The 14568-nt window shown below is 37.4% G+C and overlaps 2 protein-coding genes across 2 annotated transcripts; both read left to right on the top strand.

The window, feature by feature from the left end:
- The first annotated feature begins 3169 nt into the window (after window positions 1–3169).
- LOC133960959 (GTP cyclohydrolase 1 2-like) lies at window positions 3170–4695 on the top strand. Its single transcript, XM_062395852.1, has 6 exons — window positions 3170–3437; window positions 3804–3913; window positions 4058–4113; window positions 4208–4239; window positions 4322–4406; window positions 4566–4695. Exons 1-6 carry the CDS (start codon window positions 3170–3172, stop codon window positions 4693–4695), a joined length of 681 nt encoding a protein of 226 aa, XP_062251836.1.
- A 4037-nt stretch (window positions 4696–8732) lies between these two features.
- LOC133960961 (GTP cyclohydrolase 1 2-like) lies at window positions 8733–10258 on the top strand. Its single transcript, XM_062395854.1, has 6 exons — window positions 8733–9000; window positions 9367–9476; window positions 9621–9676; window positions 9771–9802; window positions 9885–9969; window positions 10129–10258. Exons 1-6 carry the CDS (start codon window positions 8733–8735, stop codon window positions 10256–10258), a joined length of 681 nt encoding a protein of 226 aa, XP_062251838.1.
- Window positions 10259–14568: the final 4310 nt, after the last annotated feature.

The raw sequence follows: 14568 nt of genomic DNA, 5'->3' as shown, positions 1-14568 counted from the left end.
AATTGTATCTATGTATTTATTGAGTTGCAAACAAAATTGTTAATTCTGACAAATCTATCAATAATTAGTTGTATTACAATTGAAACCATACTCCATATTGTGCAGATATTTTACAAATTAGCAAATAGTTAATCAATCACAAATATTCAGTTTACATTTCATAGATCATAGATCCTGTGTTTGTTCAGTATTCATATATTTCGACATACTTTACATATGGTCAATTACAAAGTACAAACATTAGGATTATATTAAGTACAATAGTAACTGATAACTGTAGGCTACCACAGGTTCGCTATCGTGTTTTGAAGGGGAGGGTGAGGTGAGGGGTATTTAGCTGCAACATGCAACTTCACCAGTAGATGTCACTAAATTCTACACACTGAACCTTTAATCAAGCCTTATGCAGTCAAAGAATTCTATCATAAACCTTACAATAACATTAAATACTGTTTTTGTAGCAGTACATTTCAGTTATTGCATTGAAATACATTCAAATGATGTATAACATGTTCATGTTGGAATAATCACAATAAATATAGATGAAAGTTACTTTGAAGCCTGTGACGGTGCGCACGGCGACCGTCACGGCAGTAATACACTGCCCCGTTTACACGTGTATTCATTATCAATGTTAACTGTATGTGTTGCATGTCTGTTGTCCGGGTCCATATACCGTGGTTATGTTTGTTAACCCGTCCATTTTTCATCCAAACTTCTGTGCATATAGCAAAAGCTTCCTTCAACCATTGCACCGCTACAGTTTAAATACCTTTGTACCCGTCGGTTTTCTGTTAAAATCACCACGCCATACAATGTCTTGTGTTATAAATGTTACGTTTATTTAGTTTAAAATCCCACATTAATTCTATATTACACAGCGTTGGTCTTACCGTGGTTCAGCGCCGCGTCTTTGTTTTTGTTTGTGTGAAAATTGAGCAGCCCGTGATTCGGAGGTAAATAGGCACTCACATTCCGGGTTAGCCGAAGTGAACCCGCGGGGTATTTAATGTTGTTTATGCTGTTATATTATAAGTTGGCTATGCCTTCATGGAGCAATTGTATTGTAAATATGTTGCAGGGTATTTTTACAGCCATAAGGAATTTGTGGTATAAGCTGTTAAAGCTTCGGGGATTGCCTTACCTGTGACACCCCTGCGTATGATACTATGTTGGTTTGTTCCAATTGTGGGGGCAGGGTTAGGTCTCATTTAAGCCTGTCTGTTCATTCTGTAGGGAGAGTTGCTGATGGAAAGACGTGAGTCTAAGAGCTCTCCCGAGAAGCGTTTTCTTAGAAGTATGTTGATATTGTAATTATTTGATTGAGCCCATGTGCCAATTTATTTTCTTATTTCCAAGTGTTTGTTTTTTCGCCCTTTTGTTTTATTCTATATTTACCTTGTTAATTCTGCCTTGTCGGCCTTATATATGGGACAATAAAAATTCCCATCTTACACCTTCATCTCCAAGTCCTCCTGAGAGTTTTTTCCACCGAGCTCAATCGCTCATAAACATCCTACCTTTAAAAAAGCCTCTCAGTATTGAGTGTATTACGGTAAAAAACAGAAATAAATTCACATAGTTCTTTACTATTCCTATTATATCCAATAATTTTAAACATAACTTTTCCAAACATCCCTATGTCACTCCCTCATTAAGCTGCCTTACTAACTGGATGGTATTGAGAATATCCATATACTGCAGTGCAAACTCATACAGTAAAGAAAGCTGCTCACTCTACATCAGTACATTTTACAACACACAACATTTAACAAAAGACAACACAACAAACCACAAGAGACAGGACATAAACATAGGAAGAGCAACGAGAATTTATGGAAAACACATTCATTCTTCTGGATGTCAGGTAAAATGGAATTATTAATTAAAGGGGATCACTTTGTCTCATTTTGTAAGCTTTTGTAAGTTGTTCCACATGTGTGAGGCGACCTTGTGCAGTATGAAACTGATCTTTAGTTAAAAAGACATGTAAGATAATCAGGGAAGTTTACAAATTACTGCTTTGTAAATAAATAAAATCCAAGATTGTTCCCTTCACCAAACTTTTCCATATGCCACACATTGATACATTCTAAAGCCATCGCCAGTTAGGAACTGGAGAGCAGAGTGATGGGCGACATTGAGTGGCTTAAGGATGAGGAAAGAGACCTATCACCCTAGTGTATGTTGAAATGTTCCATTTTATAAGTTTGGTTTCAGGTTATTTGATGCTATAAAAATCATGATTGAAAGCTTTTTGTTTGCTTAAAAGTTTTTAACATAACTTGTTTTTTATAAGACAAAAGTGAGATTACATAGCAGTCCAACCGAAAAATGTGTAACTCTGACTGAGCCAAGCTATGATGCCAATGTGTGGAGCCCTTGGGCCACAGCATCACAGTGGCCTCAGGTCACAGGAGTCTTGTCATGCAGAAGGAATTGATTTCAAATTCTGATTCATCAAACACCACAGAGCAGCATTTGACTGATCCTGTGATGTCACTTCAAATACCTCAAATAATGAGACTCTGATCAAGGTCACGTAGGGGCACTTGACAAAAGTCACATATTACCAAACTATATATATCCTACTATTTATTAACAAATGGTTTCCTAATATCATGAAGCCATTATGCAAACTTCACCCAGAAAGACCGTGGCCTAACCAAAGATCAAACCAGGAAGACTCTTGCTACGAGGCTAACCACTGCTCCACTGTGTCACCCTTCAGTCCCTCTGAACACGTTCCTTTTAAGATACAACAGATTTGTTGAATAATAGTAACCACAGTGCAAGTAACTACTCACAAAAATTAGTGATTACTTCAGGATATGGCAATCCCTTGTGTTGTGGCTTCATAAATATTGTTATAATCATTGTCCAACATCATTTTAAATGCTCAAATCAGCTCAGAGCATGCAAATACGAGGTATTTAAAATGAAATCACAGGATCGGTCAAATGCTGCTTCACGGATTTCAACGCGACAGACTTTGAAATTGATTTCTCCTGCATGGTCTTGACGCTCCTGTGATGCCGTTGCCTCAGGCCTCCACATCAGGCTTTAAAAACAATGGCTACATCCTCTCTGACACCACTTAGCCAACAGCAAACCACTGGGCCTGTTTCATCGTATCCTGCAGTGTTTTGCTGACGAACAACTGGTCAGAATGGAGTATCACCATGCATCAGAGATGAACGGAGTCGTGTCCGAGTACATGAACATGGGTATCGAGTCCAAACATAACGACTTGTGCAAAGAGAAAGAGTCCAAGGAAGCTGAAGAATCCCAAAAGCGGTCCCTGATTGAGAAATCCTACAGCACCATACTGAGTGAGCTTGGAGAGGACGTTGGCCGAGAGGGACTCCTACGGACACCGCTGCGTGCAGCCAAAGCCATGCAGTTCCTCACCAAAGGCTACAAAGAAACCACCCAGGGTGAGGATACTAAAAGGATACAATTTATGTGACTGATGATGACAATACCTTGAGTAGTGCTTAAGTTTCGCAAAAATGAGTTGAAACATTTCATGTTTACATAAAACATTTGAATAAGATCAAAAGTACATTTTGATAATATCATGTAACTTTAGTTTATTTTTAGTTTTCAACGCCACAATATGTCAAAGGCTTATTGTCCTGGTCTCATTTCCTCCTGTGACACATGAATAGGTTCACAGACTACCATAGTTTGCTAAAGGCTAGGTCTTTACAAGTAGACAAATCTCTGACTCTGTCATATTGATATCATCCTTTGATCCAATACTGTTTATTATATGGAGCAAATTTTCAATCTTCACACAGACATCTTGAACGACGCAATCTTTGACGAGAACCACGAGGAGATGGTGATTGTCAAGGACATCGAGCTGTTCTCTCTCTGTGAACATCACCTGGTGCCCTTCTTCGGCAAGGTAACTTAATAACAAAGCTATTAAACATTCTTATAAAACTCTTACTTTACATTTACAAAAGCTATAATGATAGGAGCAGATTCTTATATTCTTCATGAGATTTAGTGAGCCTGTACCCTGACAAACTGCATTGTTGTGTTTTAGGCTCACATAGCATACCTCCCAAACAAGAAAGTGGTTGGTCTCAGCAAACTTGCAAGGTAGGTGACGACAAGAAACAAACACACAACCCACAGGCAAGCACACACACGCACAAACCCATGTATAAAATTCTCTATTTTTACCTTCTTCCAGAATTGTTGAGATCTACAGCAGGAGGCTTCAAGGTAAAACATTCGACTAAGATTAATTTCTTCATCTGTCTCTCTTTGTCCTTGCTTATCATTCATTCTCAAAATGTCTCCACAGTTCAGGAGCGTCTGACCAAGCAGATCGCTTCAGCCATCTCTGAGGCTCTGGAGCCTGCGGGAGTAGCAGTGGTGATTGAGGCTGTGTGAGTATTCACCTCTTTTCTATCATGGTCCTGACTTTTCTCACAAATTGCACCGTGTTATTTTTACGTGTGGAGGATTAATGGAGAACATTCAACATTGAGAAGCTGGTGTAAACATAAGATTAATCAACTGTTGTATTTGTTTTGTTGCATAAACAGTCATATGTGCATGGTGATGAGAGGTGTGCAGAAGATGAACGCCAGCACCGTTACCAGTGTCATGCTGGGAAGATTCCATGACGATTTCAAGACCAGACAGGAGTTTCTCGCCCTCACAATGAGGAAGTAATACGTTTTTACCTCAACACACGGTTAAACAGGGAATTGTACAGTGTTTTGACACGTATGTTTTATGTGTGTTTTTTTGTTATTGGCTAGACTACTTAAAATGATATTGTATTTTTGTAGCCTTGTAAGTGATTACAAATATCAGATGCAAGAAATGCAAATATCCCACACAAATACAGTATGAGTATTCTTATCTTTATTTATTTAAACATTTGTCATTTTTTGTAACCATCCTACATTTACAGCCAATAATTGTGAATATGCAATAAAAGAAATGTTTAACCCATTAACTGGATGCAACTTGTGTGTTTCTCTCTTTACGACCAAGACAAACCTAATTTTATAGTTTGCATTCACTTTATATGACACCACCATGAAGACAGAGGCCAATCAAATGCATCGGGATTTGCCTCTGTACCTTTAGTTCAGAAGCCAGTATAAACATTAGTTTGGGTTTGAAATAAACTTTAAACAGAGTCATATATGAAGTTTGCAGGCTGCAATCCTGTCTAATAGTTAATCAATATGTAACATATCTAAAATCAAGTTATACCCTTCTAATTGTAGGAAATTATTTATTGATTGTTCGAAAATAACTAAATATCCAAGAGCTGAAGTTATTGCATCTCAATATACTCTGTTGAGAGTTAAGGACAGGGGAGGTCGCACCTTGTTAATCCCTATTGTCCACAAATTGATTGATTGACTGATATTTGTATAATATTGTGATTGCATTCTTATCTATTAAATACTTCTCAAGCTTAAGATTTTGTTTTAATTTTAATCAATTTTATGATGGATGCATATTTCATTTGAAAATTATTTTCATAATTTCTCTTTTATTGTGCATTAAATGATCAAATGATGAAATAATTGTATCTATGTATTTATTGAGTTGCAAACAAAATTGTTAATTCTGACAAATCTATCAATAATTAGTTGTATTACAATTGAAACCATACTCCATATTGTGCAGATATTTTACAAATTAGCAAATAGTTAATCAATCACAAATATTCAGTTTACATTTCATAGATCATAGATCCTGTGTTTGTTCAGTATTCATATATTTCGACATACTTTACATATGGTCAATTACAAAGTACAAACATTAGGATTATATTAAGTACAATAGTAACTGATAACTGTAGGCTACCACAGGTTCGCTATCGTGTTTTGAAGGGGAGGGTGAGGTGAGGGGTATTTAGCTGCAACATGCAACTTCACCAGTAGATGTCACTAAATTCTACACACTGAACCTTTAATCAAGCCTTATGCAGTCAAAGAATTCTATCATAAACCTTACAACAACATTAAATACTGTTTGTAGCAGTACATTTCAGTTATTGCATTGAAATACATTCAAATGATGTATAACATGTTCATGTTGGAATAATCACAATAAATATAGATGAAAATTACTTTGAAGCCTGTGACGGTGCGCACGGCGACCGTCACGGCAGTAATACACTGCCCCGTTTACACGTGTATTCATTATCAATGTTAACTGTATGTGTTGCATGTCTGTTGTCCGGGTCCATATACCGTGGTTATGTTTGTTAACCCGTCCATTTTTCATCCAAACTTCTGTGCATATAGCAAAAGCTTCCTTCAACCATTGCACCGCTACAGTTTAAATACCTTTGTACCCGTCGGTTTTCTGTTAAAATCACCACGCCATACAATGTCTTGTGTTATAAATGTTACGTTTATTTAGTTTAAAATCCCACATTAATTCTATATTACACAGCGTTGGTCTTACCGTGGTTCAGCGCCGCGTCTTTGTTTTTGTTTGTGTGAAAATTGAGCAGCCCGTGATTCGGAGGTAAATAGGCACTCACATTCCGGGTTAGCCGAAGTGAACCCGCGGGGTATTTAATGTTGTTTATGCTGTTATATTATAAGTTGGCTATGCCTTCATGGAGCAATTGTATTGTAAATATGTTGCAGGGTATTTTTACAGCCATAAGGAATTTGTGGTATAAGCTGTTAAAGCTTCGGGGATTGCCTTACCTGTGACACCCCTGCGTATGATACTATGTTGGTTTGTTCCAATTGTGGGGGCAGGGTTAGGTCTCATTTAAGCCTGTCTGTTCATTCTGTAGGGAGAGTTGCTGATGGAAAGACGTGAGTCTAAGAGCTCTCCCGAGAAGCGTTTTCTTAGAAGTATATTGATATTGTAATTATTTGATTGAGCCCATGTGCCAATTTATTTTCTTATTTCCAAGTGTTTGTTTTTTCGCCCTTTTGTTTTATTCTATATTTACCTTGTTAATTCTGCCTTGTCGGCCTTATATATGGGACAATAAAAATTCCCATCTTACACCTTCATCTCCAAGTCCTCCTGAGAGTTTTTTCCACCGAGCTCAATCGCTCATAAACATCCTACCTTTAAAAAAGCCTCTCAGTATTGAGTGTATTACGGTAAAAAACAGAAATAAATTCACATAGTTCTTTACTATTCCTATTATATCCAATAATTTTAAACATAACTTTTCCAAACATCCCTATGTCACTCCCTCATTAAGCTGCCTTACTAACTGGATGGTATTGAGAATATCCATATACTGCAGTGCAAACTCATACAGTAAAGAAAGCTGCTCACTCTACATCAGTACATTTTACAACACACAACATTTAACAAAAGACAACACAACAAACCACAAGAGACAGGACATAAACATAGGAAGAGCAACGAGATTTTATGGAAAACACATTCATTCTTCTGGATGTCAGGTAAAATGGAATTATTAATTAAAGGGGATCACTTTGTCTCATTTTGTAAGCTTTTGTAAGTTGTTCCACATGTGTGAGGCGACCTTGTGCAGTATGAAACTGATCTTTAGTTAAAAAGACATGTAAGATAATCAGGGAAGTTTACAAATTAGTGCTTTGTAAATAAATAAAATCCAAGATTGTTCCCTTCACCAAACTTTTCCATATGCCACACAGTGATACATTCTAAAGCCATCGCCAGTTAGGAACTGGAGAGCAGAGTGATGGGCGACATTGAGTGGCTTAAGGATGAGGAAAGAGACCTATCACCCTAGTGTATGTTGAAATGTTCCATTTTATAAGTTTGGTTTCAGGTTATTTGATGCTATAAAAATCATGATTGAAAGCTTTTTGTTTGCTTAAAAGTTTTTAACATAACTTGTTTTTTATAAGACAAAAGTGAGATTACATAGCAGTCCAACCGAAAAATGTGTAACTCTGACTGAGCCAAGCTATGATGCCAATGTGTGGAGCCCTTGGGCCACAGCATCACAGTGGCCTCAGGTCACAGGAGTCTTGTCATGCAGAAGGAATTGATTTCAAATTCTGATTCATCAAACACCACAGAGCAGCATTTGACTGATCCTGTGATGTCACTTCAAATACCTCAAATAATGAGACTCTGATCAAGGTCACGTAGGGGCACTTGACAAAAGTCACATATTACCAAACTATATATATCCTACTATTTATTAACAAATGGTTTCCTAATATCATGAAGCCATTATGCAAACTTCACCCAGAAAGACCGTGGCCTAACCAAAGATCAAACCAGGAAGACTCTTGCTACGAGGCTAACCACTGCTCCACTGTGTCACCCTTCAGTCCCTCTGAACACGTTCCTTTTAAGATACAACAGATTTGTTGAATAATAGTAACCACAGTGCAAGTAACTACTCACAAAAATTAGTGATTACTTCAGGATATGGCAATCCCTTGTGTTGTGGCTTCATAAATATTGTTATAATCATTGTCCAACATCATTTTAAATGCTCAAATCAGCTCAGAGCATGCAAATACGAGGTATTTAAAATGAAATCACAGGATCGGTCAAATGCTGCTTCACGGATTTCGACGCGACAGACTTTGAAATTGATTTCTCCTGCATGGTCTTGACGCTCCTGTGATGCCGTTGCCTCAGGCCTCCACATCAGGCTTTAAAAACAATGGCTACATCCTCTCTGACACCACTTAGCCAACAGCAAACCACTGGGCCTGTTTCATCGTATCCTGCAGTGTTTTGCTGACGAACAACTGGTCAGAATGGAGTATCACCATGCATCAGAGATGAACGGAGTCGTGTCCGAGTACATGAACATGGGCATCGAGTCCAAACATAACGACTTGTGCAAAGAGAAAGAGTCCAAGGAAGCTGAAGAATCCCAAAAGCGGTCCCTGATTGAGAAATCCTACAGCACCATACTGAGTGAGCTTGGAGAGGACGTTGGCCGAGAGGGACTCCTACGGACACCGCTGCGTGCAGCCAAAGCCATGCAGTTCCTCACCAAAGGCTACAAAGAAACCACCCAGGGTGAGGATACTAAAAGGATACAATTTATGTGACTGATGATGACAAAACCTTGAGTAGTGCTTAAGTTTCGCAAAAATGAGTTGAAACATTTCATGTTTACATAAAACATTTGAATAAGATCAAAAGTACATTTTGATAACATCATGTGACTATAGTTTATTTTTAGTTTTCAACGCCACAATATGTCAAAGGCTTATTGTCCTGGTCTCATTTCCTCCTGTGACACATGAATAGGTTCACAGACTACCATAGTTTGCTAAAGGCTAGGTCTTTACAAGTAGACAAATCTCTGACTCTGTCATATTGATATCATCCTTTGATCCAATACTGTTTATTATATGGAGCACATTTTCAATCTTCACACAGACATCTTGAACGACGCAATCTTTGACGAGAACCACGAGGAGATGGTGATTGTCAAGGACATCGAGCTGTTCTCTCTCTGTGAACATCACCTGGTGCCCTTCTTCGGCAAGGTAACTTAATAACAAAGCTATTCAACATTCTTATAAAACTCTTACTTTACATTTACAAAAGCTATAATGATAGGAGCAGATTCTTATATTCTTCATGAGATTTAGTGAGCCTGTACCCTGACAAACTGCATTGTTGTGTTTTAGGCTCACATAGCATACCTCCCAAACAAGAAAGTGGTTGGTCTCAGCAAACTTGCAAGGTAGGTGACGACAAGAAACAAACACACAACCCACAGGCAAGCACACACACGCACAAACCCATGTATAAAATTCTCTATTTTTACCTTCTTCCAGAATTGTTGAGATCTACAGCAGGAGGCTTCAAGGTAAAACATTCGACTAAGATTCATTTCTTCATCTGTCTCTCTTTGTCCTTGCTTATCATTCATTCTCAAAATGTCTCCACAGTTCAGGAGCGTCTGACCAAGCAGATCGCTTCAGCCATCTCTGAGGCTCTGGAGCCTGCGGGAGTTGCAGTGGTGATTGAGGCTGTGTGAGTATTCACCTCTTTTCTATCATGGTCCTGACTTTTCTCACAAATTGCACCGTGTTATTTTTACGTGTGGAGGATTAATGGAGAACATTCAACATTGAGAAGCTGGTGTAAACATAAGATTAATCAACTGTTGTATTTGTTTTGTTGCATAAACAGTCATATGTGCATGGTGATGAGAGGTGTGCAGAAGATGAACGCCAGCACCGTTACCAGTGTCATGCTGGGAAGATTCCACGACGATTTCAAGACCAGACAGGAGTTTCTCGCCCTCACAATGAGGAAGTAATACTTTTTTACCTCATCACACGGTTAAACAGGGAATTGTACAGTGTTTTAACACGTATGTTTTATTTGTGTTTTTTTGTTATTGGCTAGTTTACTTTAAATTATATTTTTGCAGCCTTGTAATTGATTAAAAGTATCAGATGCAAGAAATGCAAATATCCCACACAAATACAGTATGAGTATTCTTATCTTTATTTATTTAAACATTTGTCATTTTTTGTAACCATCCTACATTTACAGCCAATAATTGTGAATATGCAATAAAAGAAATGTTTAGCCCATTAACTGGATGCAACTTGTGTGTTTCTCTCTTTACGACAAAGACAAACCTAATTTTATAGTTTGCATGCAGTTTATATGACACCACCATGAAGACAGAGGCCAATCAAATGCATAGGGATTTGTCTCTGTACCTTTAGTTCATCATTAAGAATAGGGGAAGCCAGTATTAACATTAGTTTGGGTTTGAAATAAACTTTAAGCAGAGTCATATATGAGGTTTGCCGGCTGCAATCCTGTCTCTGAAAAATGATGATTCTATAAAACAACAACTGACTGTTCACTGAGTTTTCACTATTACTGTAAAAATATACAAATACAGTTTACCGGTCAATGTCAGTATCAATTTATAGCAACTATCCTTGAGAATTGACAACATATCCTCAGTTGTTTAAAATGCTATTTCTAACAGTCATGCTTTAAAACTGTGTTTAAGGGTTGAACATTTATAATAGTCAATAAATATATAACATATCTAAAAATAAAGTTATACCCTTCCAATTGTAGGAAATTATTTATTGATTGTTGGAAAATAACTCCATCCAAGAGCTGAAGTTACTGCGTCTCAATATACTCTGTTGAGAGTTAAGGACAGGAGATGTTGCACCTTGTTAATCCCTATTGTTTAAAAAAACTGATTGATTGATTGATATTTATATAAAATTTGTTTGCATTCTTATCTATTAAACACTTCTCAGTTTTAACTATTTTATTTTATTTTATTAAATGTTATGATGGATGAATATTTCATTTGTAAATTATTTTCATAATTTCTCTTTCATTGTGCATTAAACGATTTGTAAAAACATTTACTTAGGCTGTAAAATATATCAATGATTAGTTGTATTACAATTGACCTGTCACTTATGGACGTCCTTACTCCATATTGTCCAGATATTTTTCCAATTAGCAAATCCTTAAACAATCACAAATATTCAGTTTACAGTTCATGATCCAGTGTTTTATCAGTAATCATATATTTCGACATACCTTACATATGGTGAATTACAAAGTACAAACATTAGGAATATATAAAGCACAATAGTTACGAGCTTAACCAATGCAGAGAATTTTTAACTTTGCCTCAAACGAACCCGGGTTAATCAGTGCTTTGCCAAGATTTATTCACACATTAGTCTTGTTGTGTATTTTAAGATTAAAAATATACTACACAATGCTGTGTTTGTCCCTTTTGTAACGACTTAAATTGTAAAACACTCCCATTATTATTAAACCAGAGTTAAACACAAAGGGTCACACGTTGAATTACCTTTACTATACTGGCAGTTTTTAAGAGTTTAAATGATCCATATCATAAATGTAATAGTGGTATTAGCTGACAACTTTTCTAAAAAAATATTTTTAAATATTTTCTAAATAATGAAACGTAGTGGTATTAGGTTACATAAACCATAAAACCAAGTAATGTCTCAGTGCATTAACCGTTAATATATGTGGTCAAGGCTCTGACGGGTGTGCTGGGTTCACGATGAAGTATCGTAAGATTTGGGTAGATAACAGGATTTTTCCAAAGCACAAGACAGACAGCAGCACAAAGGCCAGCCTCGTGTTGAGATGCTACAGACACAGAGTGTGCTCTCCCTGTACGAGTCAAGGTCAATGTTCGGGATGTACTTAAACTGAATTCTACCTCGAAATTTCAAGCGTTCTAAATGAAATGTTCCAAGCTAATGCAAATCGCGCCGTCACATGCAAAGCTTCACCCGGATTCTGTATCGTTATCACCACAGAGCTTAGCAATTCTATTGTATAGTAACTGATTCTGTGTTACAGTCTTTTGAGAACCAACTGTGACAAAGTGTGACAAAGTGATGCATTAGAAGGTATTTGTATCTTTAATATGTTGCTTCTAATGAGTTTTACCAATAAGGCTTGGAAGCAAATGAGGTGAAATAAAAGTTTTTTGAAATGTTAGAACAAGCGTGCCGTGAATAATCAGTGCAAAATCGACAATGTTTTCAGTCACAACACACAGAAAAAACACTCAATAAAGAACTGAAAAGACTGAGCATTTGCTTTGAAAGATATCATGTGGACAGTGGAATCTGTAAATCACTGTACATGAGAGGCAGAGAATCAAAAGTCCATTGGCTTCCAGGAATGTTGCACAAAAGAACAATACCGTGACAAAGAAGACAATTGAATGTACAATACCTTTCAAAAGTTTGGGGTCACTTAGACATTTCCTTACTTTTCAAAGAACATCACCGTTTTTTTCAAGAAAGATAACATTGAATTAATCAGATACACACTCTATACTTTGTTAATGTGGTAAATGATTTTTCTAGGTTGAAACGTCTGGTTTTTAATGAAATATCTACATAGGTGTTTAGAGGCCCATTTCCAGCAACTAGCAATCCAGTGTCCTAATGGTACATTGTGATTGCTAATCGTCCTTAAAAGACTGATGGATGATTAGAAAACCCTAGTGCAATTATGTTAGCAGAGCTGAAAACTGTTTAGCTGGTGAGAGAAGCTATAAAACTGGCCTTCCTTTGAGCTAGTTGAGTATCTGGAGCGTCACATTTGTTCTAGTTCTTAGAAATGAAGGCTATTCCATGCGAGAAATTAGGAAGAAACTGGAAATTGTGTGTAAAACGGTGTGTACTACTCCCTTCAGAGAACAGCACAAATGGGCTCTAACCAGAGTAGAAAGAGAAGTGGGAGGCCCTGATGCACAACTCAGCAAGAAGACAAGTATACAGTATTAGAGTCTCTAGTTTGAGAAGTAGACGCCTCACAGGTCCTCAACTGGCAGCTTCTTTAAATGTTACCCGCAAAACACCAGTGTAAACTTCTACAGTGAAGAGGCGACTCCAGGATGCTGGCCTTCTAGGCAGGGTGGCAAAGAAAAAGCCATATCTGAGACTGGCCAATAAAAAGAAAAGATTGATATGGTCAAGGAACACAGACATAGACAGAGGAAGATTGGAAAAAAGTGTTAAGGACAGACGAATCAAAATTTGGGGTGTTTGGATCACACAAAGAACATTTGTGAGACGCAGAACAAGTGAAAAGATGCTGGAAGAGTGCCTGTCGCCATCTGTCAAGTATGGTGGAGGTAATGTGATGGTCTGGGGCTGCTTTGGTGCTGGTAAAGTGGGAGATTTGTACAAAGTAAATGGGATTTTAAATAAGGAAGGCTATCACTCTATTTTGCAACGCCATGCCATACACGTGTGAAATTTCTACAGATTACCTAAAAAAATTAACAGCTAGAATGCCAAAGGTTTACAATGCTGTAATTGCTGCAAATAGAGCATTCTCTGACGAAAGCAAAGTTTGAAGAACAAAATTAATATTTCAACTAAAAATCATTATTTCTAACCTTGTCAATGTCTTGACTCTATTTTCTATTCGTTTTGCAACTCATTTGATAAATAAAAGTGTGAGTTTTAATGGAAAACACGAAATTGTCTGGGTGACCCCAAACTTTTGAACAGGAGTGTATTTTCTATAGGTCAGTCGTTTTACAGGTCAATCATTTAACAAACCTTGTCAGTGGGACATTTTATGTGCCTTGAACTATCTCCTTCAATCCATATAAGCACAAAGAATATTTTAAAGACTCTAAAGGGCTTGTCCTCAAGATGCACAAAGACAGATGTATTGGTAAAAGAGAGAGCATGCAAAACATTGAGAAAAAAACACATGGGAAAACTGAACAGTCCAACCATGTGAGACAGTCAAGGGTTGTATTTCAGATTTCTCCTTTAATCTCAATTAAAATAAATTTCAATGCCCAATCGAGGCTGCAGAGCCACGGTAAGACTCGCATGTGAGTGCTGATTGTTCCACAGACTCGAGACAAGCCTCTGTGACCTCATGACGGAGCATGGGACTTCTAGGCATTTAAAGTCATTCAGAATCACAGGATCAGTAAAACGATGCTCCGTGGCATTTCATGCAAGTGACTGGAAATTGATTTGTGTGCTAATAATGTACCTTGTCCGTGTGGACTATACTCACAAGCTCTAATGGAGACATTTGTTCTTCTGCATGGGTGTCTTG

The sequence above is a fragment of the Platichthys flesus genome, chromosome 9, assembly GCF_949316205.1.
Source record: "Platichthys flesus chromosome 9, fPlaFle2.1, whole genome shotgun sequence".
In the NCBI taxonomy this organism is placed as follows: Eukaryota; Metazoa; Chordata; class Actinopteri; order Pleuronectiformes; family Pleuronectidae; genus Platichthys; species Platichthys flesus.
Note: the sequence above shows the minus strand (reverse complement) of the source record. Positions and strands in the feature narration are given on the sequence as shown.

Bases quoted from the DNA above. Each gene is read 5' to 3' on its own strand.
- LOC133960959 (XM_062395852.1), top strand. From the start codon at position 3,170: ATGGAGTATCACCATGCATCAGAGATGAACGGAGTCGTGTCCGAGTAC. The intron at 3,914-4,057 runs GTAACTTAATAA...GTTGTGTTTTAG, and splicing joins TGGTGCCCTTCTTCGGCAAG to GCTCACATAGCATACCTCCC. The intron at 4,240-4,321 runs GTAAAACATTCG...ATGTCTCCACAG, and splicing joins CTACAGCAGGAGGCTTCAAG to TTCAGGAGCGTCTGACCAAG.
- LOC133960961 (XM_062395854.1), top strand. From the start codon at position 8,733: ATGGAGTATCACCATGCATCAGAGATGAACGGAGTCGTGTCCGAGTAC. The intron at 9,001-9,366 runs GTGAGGATACTA...ATCTTCACACAG, and splicing joins CTACAAAGAAACCACCCAGG to ACATCTTGAACGACGCAATC. The intron at 9,803-9,884 runs GTAAAACATTCG...ATGTCTCCACAG, and splicing joins CTACAGCAGGAGGCTTCAAG to TTCAGGAGCGTCTGACCAAG.